At 51.2% G+C, this 26,019-nt stretch overlaps 8 protein-coding genes across 8 annotated transcripts; 6 read left to right on the forward strand and 2 right to left on the reverse strand.

Moving 5' to 3' along the window:
• Positions 1-379: 379 nt before the first annotated feature.
• On the forward strand, positions 380-2,628 carry Triagg1_1618 (uncharacterized protein; the record flags this gene model as incomplete). Its single annotated transcript, XM_062895708.1, has 8 exons — positions 380-659; positions 715-963; positions 1,032-1,127; positions 1,199-1,455; positions 1,517-1,610; positions 1,673-1,984; positions 2,050-2,302; positions 2,361-2,628. 8 exons carry the CDS (start codon positions 380-382, stop codon positions 2,626-2,628), a joined length of 1,809 nt encoding a protein of 602 aa, XP_062759157.1.
• Positions 2,629-5,847: 3,219 nt separating this feature from the next.
• On the forward strand, positions 5,848-6,503 carry Triagg1_1619 (uncharacterized protein; the record flags this gene model as incomplete). Its single annotated transcript, XM_062895709.1, has 3 exons — positions 5,848-5,927; positions 5,986-6,126; positions 6,185-6,503. The coding sequence occupies 3 exons, from the start codon at positions 5,848-5,850 to the stop codon at positions 6,501-6,503; spliced, it is 540 nt and encodes a 179-aa protein (XP_062759158.1).
• A 566-nt stretch (positions 6,504-7,069) lies between these two features.
• Positions 7,070-8,095, forward strand: Triagg1_1620 (uncharacterized protein; the record flags this gene model as incomplete). Its single annotated transcript, XM_062895711.1, has 2 exons — positions 7,070-7,102; positions 7,211-8,095. The coding sequence occupies 2 exons, from the start codon at positions 7,070-7,072 to the stop codon at positions 8,093-8,095; spliced, it is 918 nt and encodes a 305-aa protein (XP_062759159.1).
• A 2,443-nt stretch (positions 8,096-10,538) lies between these two features.
• Triagg1_1621 (uncharacterized protein) lies at positions 10,539-12,136 on the forward strand (the record flags this gene model as incomplete). Its single annotated transcript, XM_062895712.1, has 2 exons — positions 10,539-10,653; positions 10,725-12,136. 2 exons carry the CDS (start codon positions 10,539-10,541, stop codon positions 12,134-12,136), a joined length of 1,527 nt encoding a protein of 508 aa, XP_062759160.1.
• A 1,532-nt stretch (positions 12,137-13,668) lies between these two features.
• Positions 13,669-15,024, reverse strand: Triagg1_1622 (uncharacterized protein; the record flags this gene model as incomplete). The annotated part of the gene is made up of 1 exon (XM_062895713.1): positions 13,669-15,024. One exon carries the CDS (start codon positions 15,022-15,024, stop codon positions 13,669-13,671), a length of 1,356 nt encoding a protein of 451 aa, XP_062759161.1.
• A 5,252-nt stretch (positions 15,025-20,276) lies between these two features.
• On the forward strand, positions 20,277-21,751 carry Triagg1_1623 (uncharacterized protein; the record flags this gene model as incomplete). Its single annotated transcript, XM_062895714.1, has 2 exons — positions 20,277-21,635; positions 21,692-21,751. 2 exons carry the CDS (start codon positions 20,277-20,279, stop codon positions 21,749-21,751), a joined length of 1,419 nt encoding a protein of 472 aa, XP_062759162.1.
• Positions 21,752-22,978: 1,227 nt separating this feature from the next.
• Positions 22,979-24,289, forward strand: Triagg1_1624 (uncharacterized protein; the record flags this gene model as incomplete). Its single annotated transcript, XM_062895715.1, has 1 exon — positions 22,979-24,289. The coding sequence occupies one exon, from the start codon at positions 22,979-22,981 to the stop codon at positions 24,287-24,289; it is 1,311 nt and encodes a 436-aa protein (XP_062759163.1).
• Positions 24,290-24,325: 36 nt separating this feature from the next.
• On the reverse strand, positions 24,326-25,935 carry Triagg1_1625 (uncharacterized protein; the record flags this gene model as incomplete). Its single annotated transcript, XM_062895716.1, has 2 exons — positions 24,326-25,717; positions 25,816-25,935. 2 exons carry the CDS (start codon positions 25,933-25,935, stop codon positions 24,326-24,328), a joined length of 1,512 nt encoding a protein of 503 aa, XP_062759164.1.
• Between the last annotated feature and the right edge of the window lie 84 nt (positions 25,936-26,019).

Raw genomic sequence — 26,019 nt, forward strand, 5'->3', positions numbered from 1 at the left:
CTTAGCGATTAATGACAGTCGGTCTCTTTGATTGCGTTATTGCTGCCTTGTATCGTCGCAATCAATAGTATCGCATCCACCAGATGGGGATCCCCGTTGCCAAGCTCGCCATCAACGACTGGCAGAGGGTGTAGATCATCTTTGTGTAGCATCCCTCGCAAACAGCCGGGGTTATGTGGTGCCCAAAAGCAATTCAATCCCACACATGTCTCAGTCGAACTGATTTAAGCTTCTCACCGGCGCATCATTTTGCTCATTTGTACAGAGTATAAACCAGGCCTCGTAGCCAATTGTCTGAGACTGGATACTACCCTCCAACATTATCATCACTTGCTACTACCTATAACTGGATAGAAGTAGTTGGGGACAATTAGTGACAATGCCTTCTTTCTGGCGGCGTCCCTTCCGCAGCGGCGAAGAGGCCCAACCTGCCGAGGTAGAAGAGCGCGGATCAACATCAGATAGTGATCCCTCTGAGCTCGTCGCTGGAGATACCCACTACATCGCTGGCAAGGGAGCTAACAACAAAGAGACGTCTTACCAAGATGCCTCTGGTGCCCCTGTGGAAGAATCATCGCCCTTGGGATACCACGTCGGACCCATGACAATTTTGTTCCTCAATGTGAGCAAGATGATTGGCACAGGCATCTTTTCAACTCGTCAGTAAACTATTCCTCCCAATGTTTGCAGGTAATAGTATTTCTTATACGATAGGATCTGCAGCTTCAACAATTCTCGCGGGCACCGGCAGCATAGGACTAAGTCTGATATGGTGGGCTCTTGGCTTCTTGACATCGATCACGGCGTTTGCTGTGTATCTCGAATTTACCGCCTACTTTCCCTCGCGATCTGGCGCCGAGGTGGTTTATCTCGAACAAGCGTTCCCGCGACCACGCTGGCTGTTCTCAACGGCATTTGCGTTTCAGTCCGTCATCCTATCATTTAGCAGCGCAAACTCATATGGTAGGTGATTTAGCAGCGTATCCGAGTAAGATGAGGACTAAAACATCTGACATCACGTTTCACATTAGTATTGGCTCAATATATTTACAAAATGACGGATCATAATCCAACCGATTGGCAACTAAAGGGGGTGGCCATAGCTGGTTTTACCGTCGCCCTTCTAGGTATGTGTGCTATAATTTATGAGAGAATCGCCAAGTTCGGAAAAATACAAGACACTCATACAGCGCTCTAGTCGTCATCTTACACAACAGATTTGCATATCATTTGGCCAATGCCATTGGATTTGTTAAGATGGCTACATTGGTGTTCATCTCGATAACCGGATTCGTGGTCCTCGGAGGACATACTCGCATTGAGAACCCAACGGCCAACTTCCATAATTCTTTTGAAGGGAAAGCTACCGCATACGGAATTACGAATGGCTTGTACAAAATCATTTTCTCCTATGCGGGATTCGAAAATGCTTTCAATGTCGCCAATGAGGTCAAGGTTAGCTTCCTTTGGATGGGTCTATCCACGCATTGGTTCATTTTCTCATACTGCTTCATAGAACCCTGTGAAACAGATCCGACGGCAAGGTTACATTGCTATCTGGTCTGTCAGCATTCTTTACATTCTCACCGTCGTCGCTTTCTATGCTGCGGGTAAGTGCACAAAGTCTCCCTGCTTGGCCACATGGGACTCTGCTAACTGTACTTCGTTTCAGTCCCAAAGCAAGATATCATCAAGAGCAAACTCACCGTTGCCAATCAGTTCTTTATAAATGTGTTTGGAAATACCAAGCAAGTCAAGGCCCTCAATTTTTTGATTGCAATTAGTGCCTTTGGCAATCTTGTGGCAGTTTTAATCGGGACGTCGAGAATCATTCGGGAGTGTGGCCGGCAGGGCGTACTCCCGTGGCCCAAGTTTTGGGTCTCAACATATCCTCTCGGTACTGCCCTCGGACCGTATCTGTTCAAATACGGCATCACGCTTATTATGATCCTTGCTCCTCCTGCTGGTGATGCCTTCAACTTCGGTACGTATCGAGACTCTACGTTGATCCTCTCTGTTGACGCCGTCTGTTACTAACGAAACTCACAGTCAGCGACCTTCGCATTTACCCTGGTTCCTTCTTCGACTTCTTGATGAGCGTCGGTCTCCTCATCGTAAGACACAAGCGAAAGGCTCTCAATCTACCAAGACCGGAGTTCAAAGCCTGGGACATCGTCATTTGGTTCAGCATCCTGAAAAACCTCTATCTCCTCATTATGCCCTGGTATCCTCCAGCAGGGGGAGCAACAGGTGGCGACGTGAGTTTCTGGTATGCTACATATGTAGTCACTTCAATTGGCATGTAAGTTTAAAGATCTGGATCCAATGGCGAATAGCAATCGGTTGCTAACTCATGATAGTTTATTGGCCTGTGTCGCTTATTATTGGCTTTGGATTCACGGCATTCCTTATTTCCGAGGCTATAAGATCCGGGAGGAGGTTGTTACCCTTGATGACGGGTCAAAGAGCCATCAGTTGATCAAAGTGCCAAATGCTGAAGTGGAAGAGTGGGATAAGACACATGATCACGCTGGACGGGTAATTACAGAGGCTACGGAAGTGAGTGGTAAGACAGCCAGTAACGTCTTGGTGGTCGGAAAGGATAGCGCTGTATCCAGCACACAATGAGGTCACATGCTATCTAATGCTGCAAGTTATTTACCGATTACATTATATTTCCATCCTCCTTTCGACGCCATGATCTATATGCAGTAGAGATTACTTGATAGTTTGTCGGAATAATTTCCGGACCAACTGCAGGGAGAGTTGCCCCCACTGGCTTTATGTGAGTGGCGATTGTACCTCTCAAGGTGCCATAGATGTCATTTTCTTCACGGGACTGTTTACCAGAGAGTGCGGATACTTGTCGGAGTTTTTTCAAGTCACAAAATGATTATATATTCGAGCGCGGATCGGATCTCAGCCGGAACACGTAGGAACTCTGTTGCCTTTGATGCGGCCAACTCTCACCGCTTCTGCAGCCACAATTCTCCCTTGCTTTAGATACTGAGAGGCCAGGGAGAGATAAAAAGACTTGGCGGTACTATAGTTATCAGAATTTGAATCACGGGGTTGATTTATGGCAATGGTATGCAATTTTCCGTTCACACCTGCACGGGTACATGCGCCTGTTCTCCTGGTTATGACTCCAGACTTCCAAGTTCCGACTCCTCTTGCGTTTGCAAAGTCCGTTTTGCCACTGGCCTAAATTGAATGATGCCTACTTAACACTTGTGAAAAGGTAGCTTTGAAAAAAAATTCTCTTGCTTGTGTAACAGAGACATTGGCAGGCTGCAGGGCTATCGGACAATGTGGCAGTGGCAGTGCTGCCGTTGACATTTGTTATCTCAAGGATATGCCAAGAGTCGTCGTCAGCACAACTTCACATATGATTCAGCTCCTATGTATTCACAGAGTGAATCTCGGCATGTTATCAACAACCTGATGAATGCTCCATGATTCGACCCTTGGCTACTATTTGTTCCCTTTGGGGGCCATCTCGTCTTGTTGACCAGCTCCTTTCCTAGCATGCTGGCAAAATCGTGATGCATTATCATCTTCCGGGTTTATAAATTACATTTAATCCAGTGGACAACAGAATAATAATGAGAGATGTGAAACATGGCCAGTGTCGTGGGCTTGAAGTGGAGGCAAAGGTCGAGTCCAGGCTAAAACTGCGCTCCCGTCAGGCTCGGAGGATCAATAAATCTCATATCTCTTGTGGATCAAGAAGCCACCACGCCGTGCAAATAAGCTTAAAAATATGGAGTGCATCAATCTTGGTAAGATCTAATCCAACAGAGACGGCCTGATCGCCAGCAGAGATGCATCCAGGCCCCCCCTTGAACACACCGTCAAGAATCAAAGGCCTTGGTATTTCAGCCGCTACGCTAACAATAGCAACCTAGACTGGATTCAACCGCTGCCAAGAGAGCTCATTGCTTGCGGAGCGCTCGACTTTCCGTGATATTCTCGGACCTCCGTTACATCTACCGTTCTTGTCAGCTGAGATTCGTTTGGTACGTCGGCTATTTCCACCTTCTGCTCATCGCGTCTTGGCGCCAACGTTGGCTGAGCCAGCCGCAAACAAGGATATGGCTAAGGATAGCATGTCCCGTTACCTCAACCTCGGATACGGCGATGACACATACTACGTCTTAACAAACAGGGCTACGGAAATTTGCCCTGAATCACATATAAGGCTGCAGGGTGTGACATATTCCGGGTGCTTGGAGAGACAATGGCCGTTTGGTAAGGGATTCAACTGGGTCATGTTCCAGCATGTAAGCGTCGAGTTGTGTAGCAAGGGATTTCCAGAATCAGCTCGGGCTACTGTTTGAGAGCGCCAAGAATAGGCCACGTTCAACAACGGCGGCAGCGAAGCATGGATTTCGGTAGGGGGTAACCCATGGGCTGTCAGTACCCAAGGGATTGGTTTCATATTAGACAGGGTGGCGGGAATGTGTTACATGAGAAGCCATAGTTTGCACGTGTGTATCTGCCACCCGCCCAACGCCGCATTCCAAGTGCCAAACCACAAGCGTATAATGAACTACACGTTCATCTGTGTGCTATAGTAGCAATGACCCTCATAAGTCCAACTTCATATCATGAAGGGTTTGATCTTTTGGTCCAAGGGCGTACAATTTTGCAGATATTTGTCTCTCTTAGGATAACTCGTCTTCATCACCTTTGAATAGTCGTACTTTTGAGAGGAAGCCCTATTCTCCTTCAGTAACATCATCTACCCAATACTAGAGCTTCCTGGGGCTTCATGATTCCGCTCCAACTCCCGTTCCCGGTCGGCAGTGCTCGCCACGCGGGTCAACTTCTTTGACGTGACGAATGAATTGCGAGTATTCTGCCACACCCGTGAAAGCTAGGTCACTGGGACGACCTGTTCTGCAGCCCCCAGACCCAGAAAAGCGGCACCGTCTCCTTGGTCCCGAGTGTTTGCTCCGAAGAGAAGATTGGGGGCCCGAAAACGCAGATCATTAGTCGGCAATTCCTCGAAACAGCAAGCATCTCGATTCACATGTACTCGCCGTTTGCTTGCTGCTCTATTTTGTTCTATATTGGTCTACATGAATGAGCCATCGCTTATCACGGATGTCGGTGTGACCATGGCCTGAATCCCGTTGGTTCTACCCGAGCAAGGGTACGTTTATGCATGGAGTGATTAGCAGCCAACTCCGGATGGGGTAGTGTAGCTGAGAGGCTGATGATTTAGAGTAAGAAATGTAGATAAAGGGAGGACATCCATGTCATGTTGCCTTTGTCGATGCATCATCAAAGGTTTCTTTCCACTGCGGGCGAGTACGATCCGTCTCTGAATAGCATCTTGGAGGATATAATCTTGTCAACCTTTCTGCCATCGATTCCCCCATACTGTCCTTTTTTTCCTTTTTGAACAACATAGAAGCCATGGCCAAAGCTTTCATAAGAGATGAAGATCTCTGCCAACGATATGCGCAGTTTGCATCCGAGTTGGACCGGTGGCACTTCAAGATCCTCTACTGGTTCATGTTTGTGCTGAACCTCGTGATCCTGTTCATTGCATCTTGGACATACACAAAGTAAATCATCCCTCTTTTGATCTTTGCGCATATATGCAACTACTATATTCCATTAGTGCTAACAAAATCATGATACAGAACGCAGGAAACGAACGATCAATTCAGTCACCAGCCACAGAGGCGGTCGAGGAGTCTGGTTAAATACATGCTCATATGCCTCGTCTGTGTTTTAGTTTCAGCTGCCGTGGTAATCATGGAAGCTTTTTCCCTCTTGGCTCTACAGTTTTGCGACGGGGAAAATCTCATTTCCCTTTACTGGTCAACTTGGACCATGATCCAAGTTGGATCACTGATCGCGATGATGGGCATCATCCTTGCCATGGCACATTCATTGAGAAACAGACAACACCCGTGAGTCTATCAACTGTGAGCAAGTGATGTACTGCAAAATGTTAACCATCAGTTTTAGGCCTTGGGCTCTGGCTTTGGGAACGCCCGTTCTCGTCATTGCTGGCTTGTTGCATCTCATCCACGACTGCACAAAGAAGCGAGTCAAGAGAATCAGAAATGGTTCCATCATGAAGAGTAGCGTCCCTTCTATGAGCGAAGTGTAAGGCCACTTGATTCCCCGTCGGCCCATTCATGCTAACTCTCATCATCAACTACAGGAACACAATCCAGGGGAATCTTGAAGACGATCTCGAGAACTCTATCTTGGGCGAGTTCATTGGATTCACAGTTGAAGGTGGTCCGATAGTCCGCTTCAACGATTCTATTCCACTGAATAGCACCCCAAACGACTCCTTTGAAGTTTTGGGATACTACGATGGCACTCGACCTGTGGTGGCATATCAAAAGGGCTCTATTCAGCTCTTACCCACTGCAGACAAGGACAACCAAGGCACACGGAAAGACGTTCGATTACCGCAGGAGGAGAAGCCTTTGGATAAGCAAGAGGCTCGGGCAGAGGCGGCTGGCAGCGGATGACGCTCGGTTGAAGCTGTTGTATCTACCTGCATGGAAGAATTGGAACAAGGGGGTGAAGTACCTGTAGGAGTGTACATGTACGTTGGTATATACCCGTACCACTACAGGTTATATCTGGGCGGGCGAGTGAAGTCCTGATCATGGAGAGCCGGGAATTGTTTTGACAAAAATGGTGAAGCTGTGGACATGGATGTTTAATGAATTGATTATGTTACTTTTTGCACAGAGACTTGGCGTCTTGTATGCAGACTGCGAGCGAGTGCATGTGATTTGAAGGTATCATGAACGATTTGAAGCTGCACTGGGCTAATCGATACGGAGTCTTGGAGGGGCAATTCTTCCATTTTAGTGACCCCAGAAGAAAAATGCCAATGGCGGGGCAACATCGGGCGCTTGAGCCGCAGTCCGTTCATCGGCGCTTGCTTCATCCTTACAAATCAGCTCCAGAGACGGCTTAAAACACCAGAACATTTATTTGATCGCCCTGGCCTTGTCTGGTCAAGCGTCTTGATGCTGATGCTGATGTTGATGCGCCATCGACGCCAGGGCTAAGCAGCAGAATCGCCATGGGCTTGGAAAAGGTCAAGCACGTTGTGCTGGTACGTCAGGCAAAGACAGCATTCAAGACACGGCCCGCATCCGACCGGGTTCAGTTACAGTTACAGTTACAGTTACAGCATACTAATTCGCGGCTCTGACAACTACAGGTGCTTTCCGGCAAAGGAGGCGTGGGCAAATCTTCGGTGACGACTCAGCTGGCCCTGTCTCTGACGCTCGCCGGCCACTCGGTGGGAATCCTCGATGTCGACCTGACCGGCCCGTCTATTCCGCGCATGCTATCGATCGAGGCCTCCAAGGTCAAGCAGGTACCGGGAGGATGGGCTCCAGTCCCCGTCCACGAGGCAGAGCCTGAAACCGGCTTGGGGAGTCTGCATGCCATGAGTCTAGGATTCCTGTTGCCTCAAAGAGGCGACGCGGTGGTGTGGAGAGGTCCCAAGAAGACGGCCATGATTCGGCAGTTTCTCAAGGACGTGCTGTGGGACGACACCGACTACCTTCTCATCGACACTCCTCCGGGCACCAGCGACGAGCACATCTCACTGGCCGAAACGCTGCAGAAGGACGCCCGCCTAGGCCAGGTGGCTGGCGCGGTGGTTGTGACGACGCCCCAGGCAGTGGCCACGGCAGACGTGCGCAAGGAGCTCAACTTTTGCGTCAAGACGGGCATCCGCGTGCTGGGGGTGGTGGAAAACATGAGCGGCTTCGTCTGTCCGCACTGCTCCGAATGCACCGACATCTTCGGGTCCGGCGGCGGGCGGTCCATGGCGGAGGAGTTCAAGGTGCCGTTCCTGGGATCTGTGCCCATTGACGCGCAGTTCATCGCCCTCGTCGAGGAAGGCCAGCGGCCGCATTATCCAGCGGGAACGGTGGTGAATGGCCTGGATATATCAAGCGATGAGAAGCTCGACAAGCCTGAGGACAAGGGCGAAGGAACGCTGGTGGACAAGTACAAGGACTGCTCGCTGTTCCACATATTCGTAGGCATAACCTCGCAGCTCGAGGAGAAGGTTGCCGGAGTAGAAGTTACATGACATGACGCTGCACTGCATCCACTTGTTCCACAGTCGTTTTCGTGATGGCATACGAGTACGTGTATATGCCCCATCCTCGCAGTACTAAATGGCTGTGCTGGAGGCGTGAGACTTGCATATTGGAAGCGGGCGCCTCCGCTGCCTACCTATACTTGGTTCCATGATATTACAATATTACATAAACCTAGGACCAATCTTCCAGTTGACAGGCCGTTCTCCCCTGAAGACTTTTTGAGCAGGATGTATAGACAGGCTAGGATTATTAGTCGTAGGTAGCATGGAGGCAGCCTCAGCATCTCGAATCCATGCCAGCTTACCGCATACTAAGGCGCCATCTGCCCTACGTACATGTACTCATGCATGGTGGAGGCGCTGAGAGTAAGTCTTCCCGCGGTGCTACGTAATGAGACATTGTGAAGCACGCGACATGCATTGATATATCCCTTGCCTTGAGCTCCTGCGCCGAGTGAATGCAGCCACTCCGCCACGCTGCCTGACCGAATCGATCCCTCGGTGCCCAACCCGATGCCCCAATACATGTACTTGTACATGGTATTGACTGTAGTACCCGGCAGAGCGGAAAAGAGCTGCGTGTCTGCTACTTTTGGTGGTGTTGAAAGAACATGAAGTACCGCCCCTTGGGCGACCCAACCAACAAGAGCACAACCCAAACCCCCCCCCCCCAATTATTGTACAACCTCTGGCAGCTTCAACACGGAGTGCATATTACATATTTTCGTCATCCAAAAGCCACAAGCAAAACGGCCTCTCTGACAAAGTTTCAGCTGGTTTCTTCTTCCCTTCCGGTAGCCCCGCCCGTCCATCGCTGCCCCTCTACCCACGCCCTGGTTTATACTGGCAAAAACAGCTGGGCTGCGCTGAGCCGTTTCTGGCTGGCGGTGGCTTCAAGCCTGGGGAGTGCCTGGCCATCATAAGTGGGTACCTCTAAGAGAAGAAGAAAAATTACAAGGAGAGGATCGTGAGGTGATGTCAACGCAGAAGATACTTATCTTTGTTATCTGTACTGCTGGGACTGCACAATGGAATCAAGTAAATAAATTAGTTCACGCTACATCCGACACTTTGTCTCTCTGTTGTGGACAGACACGAATACAGCCGCGTGTAGAGAGAAAATGGCCACGTCGTTTGCGGCTGGCTGTCTTTTGTTTGCCATTTGATGGATCAAAAATTCAATTCATCCATCACTGCCATGTACGAGTACCCCCTGCTTGTTAGTGGACCCTTGCGCTGTAGCTGTAGCCGCAGGTACCTCAGCTGCATGTGCCAGCAGCCAGGTACTGCAGGGTACCCGGCGCCGGGTCCTAATTGGGCTGCATCCTCTCTATCACACAAACACAAACCTCGTAGTCCAAATAAAATCTCAACCCGCACAAACAATTCCAAACTCGGTTTCCGCACCCGCTGTCTGAGCTCTGCGTTCGCCCCTGGATCTGATTCATATTTATCCTATTGATACTTTGTGCATCCCCAATAGCAGCCCATCTGCTCCGCCAGCCAACCGTCTCCCGACACACTTTGAGCAGCGGCCTTTGTCCCAACAGCATCCCCGCCGGGGCAGCAAAAAAAAAAAAAAAACTGGGAAAAACATCGCCCTGCTGTGTTTACGCCCTCCAATTCGCAGCAATAGGACGCCCACGTCGCACGACCGCCTGTCGATTCGGGAAAGCTTCTTGTGGCTCTCTTGCAGCGACTCTCGACCTGCTGGATATGAGGAACTAGACGTTTCCCTGTCCTCGAAAGACATCCTCAACCGGCCGCTATCTCTAGTGGCCCGACTGACACCTCTCTGGTTCTCGCTTTGGCCTTCTATGCGATCGACTGATCTCCTGCGATTCCTCTTTTCACGCCCGTCAAAGTATGTCCTTGTTTGCTTCAATCTCTTCTCCAGCTCCAGCGGTTCATCGCTTCCATGATCCAAGCACACAGACTGAGGACTGACCCATGATTCTCTCCATCTAGGCCCCGATAGCACCCCTTCAAGCAACCCAGACATTGATATATCGAACAAATTTCAACGCAAGCCCGCTTCTTCCAAGTCAACATCTCCCGGCAAAAGTCACCAGATCCGATACCGTCCCCTGAGTATCGGACGATACATATCCGCGCAAAATTTCGTCGCAGAAGCGGTTTTTCTACCCCCTCTGTCCCCGGCCTCCATAACGTCCTCTCGAGGCGTTAGCCGTTCTTACGCCCTCTTCATTGCTGCTGGCTTCCGCCAGCGTCGTTGGACTCACCACATTCCTGTGGGCCTACTCTCTCAAGCAGACGCCGCAAAGTCTGTTTGAGTGGCAGCTAGTGCTCCGCGGACTCATCGTCAGACGGGCATAGCAAACAGCGTGCTCGAATTGTCCTCGACGGTATTTTCTTTTTATTTGTTCTTCCACTTTGGACTGCGAGTAGCAGCAGCAAATCATCAACGAGAATGGCCAACCTTTCGGTCCCCAACAATTACACCTTTTCCCCGTCATCGGCAACTCCCCACTTGACCATCAACCATGACAATGCCGCGGAACTGGACTCGACCTATGCCTTTGAAGGTACGCATGCACTGTTCTCTCGTGTATCTACTCATGGAGCGCTTTTGCTAACAAAGTACTCAATGCATCAGGCCCTGAAAAGCTCCTAGAGGTATGGTTCGCACCGAGCGCTACGGCGCTCCCCATGGGCGCTCAACCTGCTGGCCTCAAGGCCGTGTCTTCTGAGACTTGGGAGACCATGCTTGACATGGTCAACTGCAAGACTCTCTCGGTGCTCGAATCCGACGCTGTTGACGCCTATCTTCTCTCCGAGTCGAGCATGTTTGTCTTCCCCCACAAGCTCATCTTGAAGACGTGCGGCACCACCACTCTCCTGCTTGGACTTCAGCGTTTGCTTCACATCGCCGCCGAGCATGCGGGCTTCCCCTTTGGCAATGCTACGTCTGCAAAGGAGATCAAGGCCATTGCTACTCCTTACCGAGTCTTTTACAGCCGCAAGAACTTTCTCTTCCCTGACAAGCAACACGGCCCCCACCGCAGCTGGAAGCAAGAAGTCAAGTACTTGGACGACATGGTTGATGGCGGCAGTGCCTACATGGTGGGCAAGATGAACGGAGACCACTGGTACCTCTACATCACGTCTCCCAACCGAGAGTTCACCCCGCCCTTGACCCCCGACTCGGAGAAGAACGAGGTGGCCCCAGCCAGCTTTTCGATTCCCGCCAACTTTGGACATGGAGGACCTGGGAGTGACGAGACGCTCGAGATTTTGATGACGGATCTCGACCCAGAGAATGCCAAGCAGTTTTACTTGGCACACGCGAGTGCGGTCGCGTGCGACAAGCTCTCTGCCGAGACCAAGGCTCGTCAAAATGCCGTTGGCGGGACCTCGACTCCGCTCGGCGAGGTTGACGTCTTTGCCGACGGCATCGAGTCCGATTTGCATGAGCCCTGCGAGAAGCTCGGGGACATCGAGGGCCTCACCACCGAAGGTCACGCCCTCGGCACTGTTGTTTCGGAGCAGTGCGGCCTCGCCGATGTTTATCCCGCCTCCGTCTACCCAGATGCCCGCATTGATTCCTACCTCTTCAGCCCGTGTGGATTCTCCGCCAACGGCATCATCCCTCCGCCCCCGGCCACGCAGGAGGACGGCCAGGACAGCGGCAAGAACGCTGGACACTACTTTAGCGTCCACGTTACGCCCGAGACTGGTTTTTCGTTTGCTTCATTCGAAACCAACGTTCCAGGCGGCCAGAGCGGCCGCACCACCGCGGAGATCATTGAGCACGTTGTGGAAATCTTCAAGCCTGGCCGCTTCAGCGTCACTTTGTTCGAGGCCAAGGGCCGCGGCGACAACACTTACGGCGTGAACAAGGCTGAAGTCAAGGGCCTTGCTGCCCAGCGATTCATCGATTCTGTGCGCGGATATCGCCGCATTGATCGCATTGTGCATGACTTTGAGGACTACGACCTCGTGTTCCGCTTCTATGAGCGTGAGGGCTGGGTTGGCGACAAGAAGGCCCGCGTGGGAGAGGAGATGTGATGGAAAGTCGACTGGCAATCGTTTCTAGACGACCACTCATGGGATGCTGAAAGGGATGTGGATGTTGGATCGGATCTTGAGAAGATCCCCCCCTCGGTTTCATTCTGGACATTCCTTTTGAGCGATCTATTCGCCTCTGCCTTCACATTCGGTTGACTGTCTAATGACGGTCCAACTGCTATTTTGCATTCATAGTTTTGCATAGTTTTTCTTCATTCTACGTCCATTTATGAATAATTCTGCGCCTCGAGATGCACATGACGTGCTGTTCTGTTTCTACCGAGCAAAGTACCGTAACTGTGATTGTTGGATCTGCTCGTGATTGAGATGAATTGAATAAGACCAAGGGGGTTTAGCTCAGACGTTATCGCTGCGCGCTTATCGATAGTGGAAAACCTGCAAGGCCAATTTTTCCCCGTCTCCACTTGACCAATTTTTTTTCCAAAGCCACCGAGACGCATCACCAAAAACTTCATCCGAATCAAATCCCACAAGTCGAAACGAACCAATTGGCGCACCGCAGAGGCCATATATACAAAATCCCTCCCTTGAACCGACTTCTCTCCCGCTTTCAGCTCTCCTTCCAGACCCCAAACCCGCCCACCATGCATCTCATGTACACCCTCGACGCCAGCGGCAACCGCCTCTACACCCTCAAGAAGGTCGCCCACGGCCAGGTCACCAAGTCTGCGCACCCCGCGCGCTTCTCTCCCGATGACAAGTGGTCTCGCCAGCGCGTTACGCTGAAGCGCCGCTTCAACTTGCTCTTGACGCAGCAGAGTGAGTAGTAGCTTGTTTGTGTCTAGTGGGGAGTTTATGTGTCTGACAGCGATCTATTTGTTTCTAGAGGAGGAGGCTATGTAGATTCGCATCATGGAGATGCCCTCGAACCATTGGCGAAAAAAAGAAATCTCCAGGGGCGTTAATTGGAAGCGACCTCGGGCATGCTGTTGAGGGGGTAGTTGATCCGTCACTCTTCTGTTGGCGATACGAGATAAAGAGGAGGTTAAACTCTCGATTGGAAAGCTACATGGCCGGTCATCCGTGCCAATCCAAGTAACCGGCTGGCTTTGTTTCACCCACCAAGTATCGACGGCAGAATGCACATGAGAGGACAGTATTGTTGGTTTGGAGGCAACAATGAGAGACTACAGAAAGGAAGAGTGCGCGTCTAGCGAGCGGCTTGACTGGATGGATGGATGGATGGATGGATGACAAGTTCACCATGTTCTGGGATTGGATCTTTCTCAATGATTCGGGAATGGATTTGGCGTTTCTTAGGCGATTACTTGTACTTGGGTTCATTTGCGCATACGCAAATTTAAATAAAAAAAATATTGAAATGAACAATGAAAAACACACACAAGCACCTCGTCGTGATTGACACAGATCTGGTGCTCTCTGCCATGATCTTTTTCTGCGCTTTATTTTTATGTGTGCGTGTGCTATAAAGTCATACAATCATGATGGATATTCACTTCTATATCTGCTTTTTCAGCTTCACAACAGCCGTAGCCAGCCTCTCTCGCCATCTACCGCTTCCTCCTAGAGTTCACCGCTCGTCCTGCACCAACCTTGATCTTGCCGCCTGCTCCCGATCTGTTACCCGTCAAGAGACCAGGCAAGAAATCCTCGTCCATCAAATCCTTCTGCCTCTGCCTCCGCTGATCATCCAGCGCCTTGGTGTGTTCCTTCTGGTCCTCGGCCAAGATCAAGTCCCTTCCCCAGCCATTCTTGCCACCAACATTCTTGGGCAGTCTTCCGTTGGCACTGCCGTGAACCGGCTTGGGCACGCTGAAAACGTTTCCGCGGTTATTCCACTGGAAGTTTTGCTTGAGGTGGATCTTGAAGTTGCCGTGCTGGTCCGTCGAGCAGCTTGTCCTCGTGAGGGTGCTTTGGCCGCACTTGGGGCAAAACTGCTTGTTCATGTCCTTTGTGATGTTGAAGCAGCCGTGGCACCGCAGAACCCACGTCTTGAGATATGTGATGCGGGAGAAGGAGGGCGTGACGAGGTTGAGGTTGACGCGCAGTGCGACGTTTTGCATGGCATAATCGGAGGTCAGGATGGCGGCCTGCAGAATCTTGGGGGGGGCTTTGTCATTGGTGCCGGATGCGCCAGAGTCTATGGCTTGCTGCTTCTTGAGGTTGGACGGAGTGATCCAGCCCTCATCGTCAGAGTCTTCCGAAGCCTCTTCGGGCTGCTGTACAGCTATGCTAGCATCTTGGGTTTCTTCGGCAGACTCTGATGTCTCAGGCGCTGTAGATGGCTCTTCATTGTTGTCAGAGGTCTCCAGACTAAGGGTCTGCAAGTCGTCGTTGAGGCTGGTCTCGGCATGCTGCTCAGACTGAGCATCTGTTTGTTGTTCTGCGCTTTCTGAAGCCTGTTCGGCGTCTGCGGCCTTTTGAGCCTCTTTTTCTTCTTGCGATTTTTCCTCCTGTGCTTCGTCCGTTGGCTTGTCCTGTTGCGGCCTGCCGTTCAATCCCTTCTGGTTCGGTGTGTTCCTCAGCCTCCAGTCGCCCCCGTTTCTCTCGCATTCCAGTTCGTATCCCAGCGCAAGCACCTCCATATCCGGTCTGCTGAGCACTCCAAAATCACCAGTCTTTTTCGCAAAGTCGGCAATGAACTTTAAGCTCTCAGGCCTGGGGGACCGCAGGGTGACGAACGGCAGCAGCGTCGTTTCGACTCTTGATCTGGTTGCAACGTCGCGGATTTCGCTGATGATGTTGGGCAGAGTGTAAAGCTTTTCGGCCTTGGCGATGAGAACACTGGCAGGAGGATCGTTCTTGATCAGCGGACCGGTGTCGAGAACGAGGCTGTGAATTGGTTTCGCCGTTGCGACAGTCGGAGTCGCAGAAGGCTCAGTGGGTTGAGCCAGCGGGGCAGCCATGGCGGCGTCTGTAAAGCGATCTGAGAGAGATTGCGCGTCTATCGTATCTGGCTATCAAGGCTGCACAAGCTTTTAAGGCGTGGTGACGGAAGATACAGTCAATAGAGAGCAAAGACGATTTTGATATCGATTGTCCGTTGTTTGTGGTGTTTGGAGGGGCAATATTGCTGCACAAAATTTGGGCGGCCGATAAGATAAGGATTTTTCAGACGTCGATTTCAAGGTTGGAGCACGTGTAGCGAGAAAAAATCATGACATAAGCTGCAAGACCGCCTCACGAAGCAGCGATTATCGAGTACATGTGCACCAAAATAGATGCAGCATTGTTGATGAAACAATGAGCATCGAAATCACATTAGCAGAAAACTTTGTATACTTCTAAGTACTTGACAAACATTCTTCATGATCTGATCAATGTAGCAGTCGCTTTGGTGAGGAAGTATTTCGCCGCCATCTCATGCATGTAGCTACCCTATAAGAAATTACATGTTGCAACTCAAAAAGCACAGAGAACGATGTCTGAACTCATCTATAGATAAGGTATTCTGACTCGCATACCACGAAACGATTCCGACGGCCCTGTTACCCCATGATTAGTGCTTCCATATCATTTGCGGGGATTTCGCGCTTGCATGGGTGAAAGGGCGTGTTATACATGCCTCCAAGGTTTCGCCGCTACCCTCCTTGCCACCATCTTCACGGCCAGACACACTTGCTTCAGCCGACGCGAGCAATAATTAACGTGCGAAACAAGGACAGCCTGGTAGATCATTCTCAAACACCTGGCAAGGTTACCCTGTCATGATGTCGTCTGATGATCATCTGACGAATCTCCGTTTCTCGATATCTGTGAGTACGTGTATCGAACTATCGGTTATCTCCAATCCATGCAACTGGTCCAGCATTGATGCTTGCCTGCATTCGCCTCGGAATTTGATACTCGTTTTTGGAAATAAAGCATGCTAGACACTGACCAGTGCGTCCATCAACTTCGTATTCAAGCCTAGCTCAGGCATCAATGCGACATTATCATATTGGTTCAAGCAGGCAGCGCCAGCTCGGACCATCAATAACTTGATGCTAAACGCCGGGTTTGCTTCTGCGCCCTTTCTTGATCCCTATCTCTCGTTCTCCCAAACAATGGACTTTTGGCCCCATCTTCTCAAGGATTCATTGGCGGTAGTATGTATCTGCAGGTTGCAGGTTGTTGTACGGAGTACTGTACGCATCAACGTCAACATGTGCGATCTTGTCTGAATATAGGCATTGTGCAACGCCAGATCTATTGGGCAAGCCCCTGAATCAGAAAGGTTTGAAATGATTCATCGTACGGGGGAATTATATGCAGAAACATTCAGGTACAGTATGATTTGTTTGCTACATGAAGTAATCCAATAATCGAAGAAGGTATATAGATGCATACGCTCCTTGATTAGGGAAACATATCCACATGTCCTTGCCCGGGATTGGTGTGATGGACGGTGGCACTGAAGCGGAAGGATATACGCTCCGTCTTTCGAAGCAGCTAATTTCAAGCCTCGTGGAGAACACCACTTGTAACGAGGTATGTAGAATCTCCATACAGTAGGCCGTCAAACAAGCGAATGTGAAGACGTCGATTACAGGCAGTGGGTATACCTAGCATCTCAAGGGTCTTTCCGGGGCTCCAGACCGGGATTCTAGACGGGGTTTTTTAGGACCCCGGAGATTCTATTGACTAACAGATTATCATCTTGAAATAACCGCAACGCGCGCTACCCCCGGTCTAGTCAGAGCCAGAGTACTCGTACATATTACAATTCACCCAATAGAAATGATTATGGGGAAAGGGTCATCATGTGGAGAGGCGGAATTTCTTCCATGGCAGATCACGGCAGAGAGCAAGGGAGAGAGACGGGACACGGCCTTTGCGCAGGTACGAGTATGATTTTCGTTGCCGTTCCCGTATGTAACATTGCCTAATGGATGACATCCGGACAAGATGCGGTCTGCAGTCATCCGGACGTTTACTGTATGTAAAGGTGGCATTTCAAGGGATGAACCCTGAGCGACTTGTAGTACACGTATGTAGGTAGACACCGCACGGCTGCTTGCGGACAAGGGGCAGGATATGTCACGGCACTTGGCTTTGATGCTACCTAGCCGGGGACCGCCGGGCCAGTGCTCAAAATGGCAAGATTCTGACTGAGATGGGACGGCGGCAGATGGGGGTTGAAGCGAGGAGCAAGGCGTTTAGCAATACGACGTCTGTACGGAGTACTGATGGAAGGAAATGGAGGCGTGAAGGGTGCGGAATTAGACAGGCCAATACCAACTTGAACCCGGTGATGCCCGTGTTTCCCGCGGCCAGCCGTGAGGCACACACACACACACATACAAAGGCTCGGAGTACATCCATTGGAACTAAAGCAGAGCTGATGGTTGGAGTGGGTGCATGTCAGCTGTTTTAGGAGCACAGGCTATAATGCGTGACGGGCAAATGAGTGGTGAGACAGAGGTGCGTGTGGAATCCAAGACAGCCAAAGAACAAAGGACGAACGAAAAGATTACGGGCGAATTATACGGAGTTTGGCATAGCTCCGTTCTGGGTAGCTTTCGAGAAGGCGCATGGAAGTGATCGTCGGCAGTAGCGCCGCGGGGCTAGTCCAGATGGGGTTACTGGGCAGAGGGGCTACTGCAGGTGACTCGGTGACATTGGACAACGATGGCGAAAAATAGAAAATACTAACACGATCAATCGATTGATAATGTGGCTGAGATGGCCGGGTTTGTACAGCGGCTCGGCCCCCGTAAGGTTCGCTAAGAGGCCCTACAGGGGCGGGCATGAAAGCGGCCTAGGGGGGATTGTTAGGCCTGGACCTGCTGAAAGAGGCAGCACTACTCGTACTTGTACTCAGGTAGCGGACAAGGACAAGGAGTTCAAGTTTGCATCAGGCGTTGCAAATGTTGGGCCGACTTCCATGAGATGGAACCATTGATGTCTGCCCGGTAAATGGTACCCGAATTGTGCTGGTCGGGGTACCCAGCAGCAGGCTGCGTGTCTGTACTCGTATGTACGATATGTACCTGCCCGGAGAATTTGTGCTCCGTCGTTACCGTAAAAGGCCGATCTGTACCTCGGGCTGGACTAGGGTCTGGTTGATGTAGGTACTAATGTACATGTAGGTAGTCAGCCAGACATCATCATCAGGCCGCTGACTGGACGACGTGAGGCTTGCGCAGGCACATACATGTAGCACCTACTTGGCGCGGCCGGCAATGAATGCCGCAGAGTGGTGTGCAGAACTTTTGCCCGTCAAGCCATTGGATCTCATCTTGGTGCCCTCTCCAAGGACGGCTGGGCTGCTGCTAATCTCGGCAGTGTCATTGATCATTGACGCTCGCCGATGACAGCGACATGCGTCTCATCTTTTACCAATCCCAATGACTACAATTACTCGCCCTGACGGAACAAGAGTCATTCATTGTCCAGCTTTGGCCACGTATCAAACCGTGCTGCTATCTACATGTACGAGTAGGTACTCGTACGAGTATCTGCGCCTTCGTCTGGACCTGTGCTCGTATGTACCCCCAACTTTTGCTCCGTTTACGAGTACTGTCCCTGAACAGGGCATACCTGTGAGAGAGAAGCTCCGTTGGCCACTGCGTCCGCCCGACGAGGCATTATTCGAGCGAAAAAACCTGGCCATCCGAGCCATTTCCGCTGGAGTCTTGACACATCAAAACTGGCACTGAGTCGCAATGGGATCCATCGTGTATGCGGCGGTGGGCTGCTTCAGCGAGGTTCGAGTGGACAGCGCCTGGCCTTCAGTGGGCTCGGTGGACCTGGCAGTGGGTTGCCTCAGTGGACTTCGGTGGGCCGCCGTAGGGCTCCGCTTAACGCAATGACGTTTTGGGTTCGGGGCTAGAAGAAACCAAGAAAAAGAAAAAAAAATCTTGAGCCGCTCGGGGGGCCCACTTGGCGGAAACTCGCCTCTTTTCACTCCCAAACGACAACCCACCACGGCCGAGAGAGAATCCATGCCTGGACGGTTCACGGAAAAGACGGCAGCCCGAGATACTTTGTACAGCAAAGACGCAATGCTGATTCAACCGCCATGAATGTGCCTCGACAAGCCGGCCACGATTTGTTTTTACGTACAAGATTGCGGAGAAGCGTTTGTTGATGTCGTTTTGCGGGGGAGTGTCTGGGGTAGAGAGCCTCAGCTACGAGGACAGTAAGGAGGATCGCTTGGAGGGAGCGTGACGTGAGGGAACAAGTGGAGGAGACGCTGCAGACCAGACAATGGGAACCGCGAAGCTGAACTGGAGAGGAGCAATCTCGAAATGCTCCCCTGCGTTGCGTCCATCGTGCTGGCCAAAGTGGAGGGCCAGCCCCGAGTCTAGATGCACGAGGCTGCTCGACCAAGCCAAACCACGCCGCACCAGTCATTCTCTATCTATCTATCAATGGATGGATGGATCGATGCCGAGCTGTTTCCTCCAGCCCTTATCTACGAGTACACACGCACAATGGAGCACCGAACCCGGAGCTTTCGCGCCATCTCGTCCCAGCACGCCGTGCAAAGATCCGGTGGCCGGAGGCGTTCGCAACCTCGAACCTTGGGAGCCCAGCCTTTACGCCCACTCCATCCGTGGCGCTTCTGGCCCCGACGACGCGGCCACCCCGGCTCCTCTCCTCTGGCATGCAAATGCAGCCTCTGCAACCTTATTAGCTTGCTCGACGAGTAGGGTTGCGGTGGTGCTGAGTTATGCTCGTACTTGCTCTCGCTGCCCATGCTCCATCTTCGGCCCTTTGCCTGACCTGGTGACAGATGGCAAACCCAAATTCCGTCGCTTACTTTTACAAGACTTACCTTATCTGCCTGCTCCGTAATTTGTCGAGGCGCTTGGGGATCGTCTTGGATCTGCACGAACCACTTGCTTGGGGTATTAAACTGCCTCTTCCTCCACCTCCGCACTTTTTCATCTCGTTTCCTCTTTCCTCTCATCCATCCACTTTGGCGAGCTAATACATAAGAGAGAGAGAGAGAGAGAGAGAGATTGGGTATCAAATCCATTCCATTTCCCTTGCTTCCATCTCTCCTTCCAAATACGGGTTATACCTTGCTCTACTCCCCGTCTCTTTGGGTCCTTACCCGCGAGCCATCGCTTATACACACACGAGAACCTCGCCCCATTCAACCCTCCTCTCAATACTACTTTGGCCCTCTTTACCTTTATCGATATATCCTCTGCACAACGTATCCATCATGTCTGATACGTCCATTACTTCGCCGTCGGACTCTGAGAAGCCGCGCTACGACAACAAGAAGATCGCCAACCCCCACCTGTCCGATGAAGCGGCCGGTGAGACGGGCGAGGAGTTCCGCGAAGATGCCGAACGAGCCATCGCGGCGGCGGGCGAGCACAAGTTCAACCGTCTAGGATGGAAGCGTCTCACCGTCGTCCTCATCGTTGAGGCTATTGCTCTCGGTAGTTTGTCTCTGCCCAACGCCTTTGCTACTCTCGGCATGGTGGCTGGCACCATCTGCTCCGTTGGTCTTGGTCTTCTTGCCATCTACACGAGCGATCTCGTCGGCATGGTCAAGATCAAGTTCCCCGAGGTTGCCCACTATGCCGATGCCGCCAGATTGGTCGCTGGCAAGTTTGGATACGAGCTCGTTGGAGCCATGTTTGCCCTCCAGTTGGTTCTGCTCATCGGATCTCACTGCTTGACCGGTGCCATTGCCCTGCTCAACATCTCCGACAACGCCATCTGCTCTCTGGGCTTTGCGGCAATCTCTGCCATCATCCTCTGGCTTTTGGCGCTTCCTCCCAGTTTCACCGAGCTGGCCATCCTGGGTTACATTGATTTCGCTTCCATCATCATTGCCATTGGTATCACCATGATTGCTACCGGTATCAAGGCTAGCCACGATGGTGGGCTGTCGGCGGTGCCCTGGTCTGCCTGGCCAAAGGAGGACCTGACCTTTGTCGATGCCTTCATTGCCATTACCAACATCGTCTTTGCCTACAGCTTTTCCATCTGCCAGTTCTCCTTCATGGACGAGATGCACACCCCCAAGGACTACAAAAAGTCCATCTGGGCTCTTGGCCTCATCGAGATTGCTATTTACACCATCACCGGTGCGGTCATCTATGCCTTTGTCGGACCGGACGTCAAGTCCCCCGCCCTGCTCTCCGCTGGCCCTCTGATCTCCAAGGTTGCTTTTGGTATTGGCTTGCCCGTCATCTTCATCTCGGGATCCATCAACGGCACCGTCGTCGGACGCTTCATCTTCTCGCGCGCCTTCAAGGACTCCATCATCCGATACATCAACACTCCCAGGGCGTACATCATCTGGGCCAGCATGCTCGCTGTCTTGACCATTATCGCGTGGGTCATTGCTGAGGCCATTCCCTTCTTCTCCGATCTTCTCGCCATCTCGTCCTCTCTCTTCATCTCCGGCTTCACCTACTACTTCCCTGCCATCTTCTGGTTCGTGCTCCTCAAAGAGGGCAGCATGTTTGAGAGGAAGAACATTGTCCACTTCATTTTGAGCAGCCTTTCCATGGTTGTTGGGCTTGTTGTGCTGGTGGCGGGTACATATGCCAGTGCTGTTGACATTGTAAGTTTACTTGTTCGCTACATTCTCCCAAACACGAGGCTAATATGCGTTTACAGAAAAACCAATACCGCGATGGAACCGTTCGATCACCTTTCACTTGCGCGCCTTTGGCATAAATTGCCCGAGCGCACGTTCCGAAGCTGTCAAACAATTTTATGAAGATATGAATTTTGTTATTGTATTACGCGTTTTTTTTTATAATTATACCATTAGGGTTAGGCTGGTAGCGATAGCTCAATTGAAAGAAACGTTTCTACCAACTCAACTCGAGTCTTTGTCTCTGGTGATCACTCATGCAGACACTCTATCCCCAACGTCACCGCCATCTCCTAGATGATTCGTGTCCATCGAGATTAACTTTCTGTCGCGATAAACTTTGCGGAGTAGATGCACCCCGTACACGCACCCCGTATCATCGTGTGATAAAAAGTCCCGCAGAGATCCGCCGATGATACCCGATGACCTAGATAAACTGGTGGAGTTGAGCGGACCCCCGATCATATCGACATACCGGTTAACTTTATCGTATCTCTCGCAGCCAATACGAAGAAGAATGCGGAGGAATGATTAACAAGCGAGCGTTTTTTTTTTTTTTTTTTTTTTTTTTTTTAAATCTTTTCGTAGAGTGATATTTTGGTGGCTGACTTGGTGTTGCGTTATCGAAGAATTGACTTCCGAGGGAAAGGCCCGAGGCGTAGCCACTACGTTTCATGATAGCTTGTTGTGGCTTGGAGATGTCTAGATTTACAGGGCTGAAAAGGGGGGGTCGGATCTGGGCTGAGAAAACAGCCCAGATCTTTAGCACGCTTGGCTATGAGCCAAAAGAGAGTTTTCTTGTTGGATCTACGGCGTTTGCTAAAAGAGGCAAGGCAGGGAGATTGCGCTTTTGCGGCGGGAACCCGTGACTGTGGACTTCGGCGTCTTTCAAGATAAGAAGACTGATGATGAGATCAAATCCATCTGCTCCGTGGAAGATACAGCGAGGAGAAGTCTATCGATATACCGGCGTGAAGAGGCTATTATAATGCGTTGCTGGTGAACGGCATTACTAGAGAAAACACGACCCCGCTTCCCCTCGCTTCACTCGGCAATTCCAAGCAAAAAGGCGACATCTTCCATTCGCCGACTTGCAGCTTCAAAGTTGCCTTCTGCTAGGGTACGTGATTAGCTCAATGTTGCTATTGACACTACACTACAAACTTGCAGTGCCCGAAAAGTCTCGAAGCATGAAGTTACCGAGCATTACATACTAGATGTATACAAACAGATAATGGATCCGGTCGAATCTGGATCTCTGTTCTTTAACGTTTGCAATCTTTTACCTGCTGCGGGAATTCTCTCATATGACGATGTTTTGGCAAAGATTTGCTCGGCGCAAAACATTTCACGAACTCTCAGGAACCCCATACGCCTACTATCGAATAAAGCCAAACATCGCCAACGTCATATCCCCCCGGATCCCCTCTAAATGGAGAAGCGTGGCCACCGCGCGGAGTAAAGCTCTGCCGTTGGACGGCATCACCGTCGTCTCCCTAGAGCAAGCCATCGCAGCGCCCTTTTGCACTCGGCAGTTGGCCGACTTGGGCGCCAGAGTCATCAAAGTTGAGCGTCCCGACGTGGGCGACTTCGCTAGGGGGTACGACTCGCGCGTGAACGGCGTATCGTCGCATTTTGTATGGACCAACCGTTCCAAGGAGAGCCTTGCGCTGGACTTGAAAACACCGCGTGACTTGAGCATCTTGAAAAAGATTCTCCTTCGTGCGGACGTCATGGTGCAGAATCTGGCGCCCGGTGCGGCGGAGAGGCTTGGGCTCTCGCATGAGGAGCTCCGTGAAACGAACTCGCGCATTATCGTATGCGACATCTCGGGCTATGGATCGCATGGGCCTTACCGTGATAAGAAGGCATATGACTTGCTCGTGCAGAGCGAGTCGGGCATGCTTGATGTAACAGGCGGCGAGGCGGAGCCGGCCAAGACGGGCATATCTATAGCAGATATTGCGGCCGGAATGTACGCCTATTCAAATATACTTGCGGCCCTTTTGGAGCGCGAAAAGACTGGAAGAGGCCGCCGCATTGACATCGCAATGCTAGAAAGTATGGTCGAATGGATGGGGTTTCCCATGTATTACGCTTTTGATGGGCAGCCGGGGCCAGCTCGAGCGGGTGCATCCCATGCGACGATATATCCGTATGGCCCCTTTGAGACGGGAGCCGATGGAGCGTCTGTAATGATGGGCGTGCAGAACGAGAGGGAATGGGCTGTCTTGTGTCGCGATGTGCTGGGCAACGCAGCGTTGGCGAAGGATGGGCGATTTGCGAACAACTCTCTGAGAAGTACTCATCGGGCAGAGCTGAAGAAGATTATCTGCGCCTGCTTCTCTAGCCTCACCATAAGTGAGGTTATTAAGAAGCTGGATAAAGCGGGCATTGCCAATGCCAGCGTGAACGACATGCAAGGAGTGTGGAATCATCCCCAGCTGCGAGCGAGGGGGCGTTGGGTTGAGGTGAAGACGCCGGGCGGAGTCGTTCCTGGGTTGCTTCCACCTGGAGTTGATGATGCTTCGCGGGCCAATATTGGCGAAGTTCCAAGTGTAGGACAGCATAATAAGTCCATACTGGCGGAATTTGGTATACAGGAAGAAGAAGATTAAAATACACCTAGGCCGGATGTAAGTATATTAGGTTGCTTACGAACGAGGCACTTCATGATGGCTCGTATTGTCCATATGAGAAAGCATGGAGAGAATTTGCGTCAATGATCTGTGTCCGGCACGAAAGCAGATAGATCTCTCCTCGTCCCTGCCCCATATCTCCGTGCACGTCTCCAGCGTTTCGAGAATTGTCTGTCTAGGCGGTATGGAAAAGCCGTCTGCAAGTGGTGCATCTACCAGCAGCAGATGAATAGCAGCGGTCAGAGCAGCCGCAAAGAAGTCGAGCTTATACATGCGGCCCAATAAGTCGCGATTATCGGGATTTCCCATGTGCTCACAGAAATCTCGGTGATGTACCAGAATTGCCAGGCTGCATTCAAGAGAAGCCCAGTACGAAACTGGATGCAGTGTAGGAGCATTGGGGCGCAAGGCGTGGCAGCGATGAAGGACCATCAAGATGCGGCGGAAGAAAATGTCGAGGACGGCACGCAAGGGGCCTCTGCAGCCGGGATGTTCCAAAGTGGTGGCCATGAGCCTTCTCATGTCGGCGTTGTGCCCGAGTATCTCGTCGTACGAAGGCTTTTCGGTGCTGGAGTTGACTCTGGCTATGATTTTGCATATGGTAGGAAAGGAATCGCTCAGAGATAGCCATGGGCCGAGTTCCTCTATATGGGACAAGTGGGCGTCTTGCGTCTTATCTCTTTGGAGGATATCGTCTGAAGACAGAAGACTCGGCATTCCAGTAATCGCCGCCGTTTGTATGCAGAAATAAACTATTGTTATCCATAGGATTTGACTATCTTGCCAATCGGATTGAGTCATCGCATTGTCTTCGACGGGAGCAGCAAGTGGCGGCCTATGGAGGCCTATACAAACGGCGAGCCGCACAATGATGCCGAGGAGCGTCCAACTGGCATCAAAAGACCAGCATGATCCATTGGCTAGCTGCTTAGCAAGGACCATGAGGCACAAGGCACGCATCACTGACATGCTTGGCCGAACCATGAATGGCGTCTTGGCCATGCAAGCCTCTGCTGCAAGACAAAGTTCGATTGTTGATGTCGCATCCCGCGTCTCGGCGAAGCAACCCAGTGCCAGAACCATGAGGAAGCTGGATAGCCAGGAGACGTCGATATCTGAAGGATCGTTCCAGAAGCAGTTGATTTCATCGATGAAGCGAGCAGGATCGATGATGGGATGCACAGGCTGGTAGAGAGCAAAGTAGGAGTCGACAAAGGACATGTAGTTGTTACGGTAGCTGCAGAGGAGACTACGGACCTTGCCGAGCGATGAGTATTTAATAGCCCCTGGGCTGTTGAAGGGAAAGTTGCTTGGAAGGAGAATGTCCGTCGCGCAGTCAACATGGAGCAGGTTGATGTTTTCGGCATGAGTAAATAGATGGCCGATCCTGAGGGCAGAACTCTCGATCTGAACGTGCCGTCCATTTACTTATATTAGCAAGCTGTCCCTTTATTGACTCTGTGTGCGGTGACCGTGATTCAAGAGTATCAACGATTCTTACTTACGCGTAGTACAAGTGCTTTCCAATGGGTCGTGCCTCGACGTCGCGTGTGCCATGACGTGTAGATGCTTCTGGGATCTTCGCTCGACTCTACAAAGCCAATGTCGGGTGCTGTATCGCTCATTGATGCTGACGAGTCATTCTCGACTCGATGAGTATATGTGCATTGCCGACCCCAGCCGGAACGACGGCATCGTGAACAAGGCAA

The sequence above is a fragment of the Trichoderma aggressivum genome, assembly GCF_033847375.1.
Source record: "Trichoderma aggressivum f. europaeum strain CBS 100526 chromosome Unknown scaffold_004, whole genome shotgun sequence".
In the NCBI taxonomy this organism is placed as follows: domain Eukaryota; kingdom Fungi; phylum Ascomycota; class Sordariomycetes; order Hypocreales; family Hypocreaceae; genus Trichoderma; species Trichoderma aggressivum.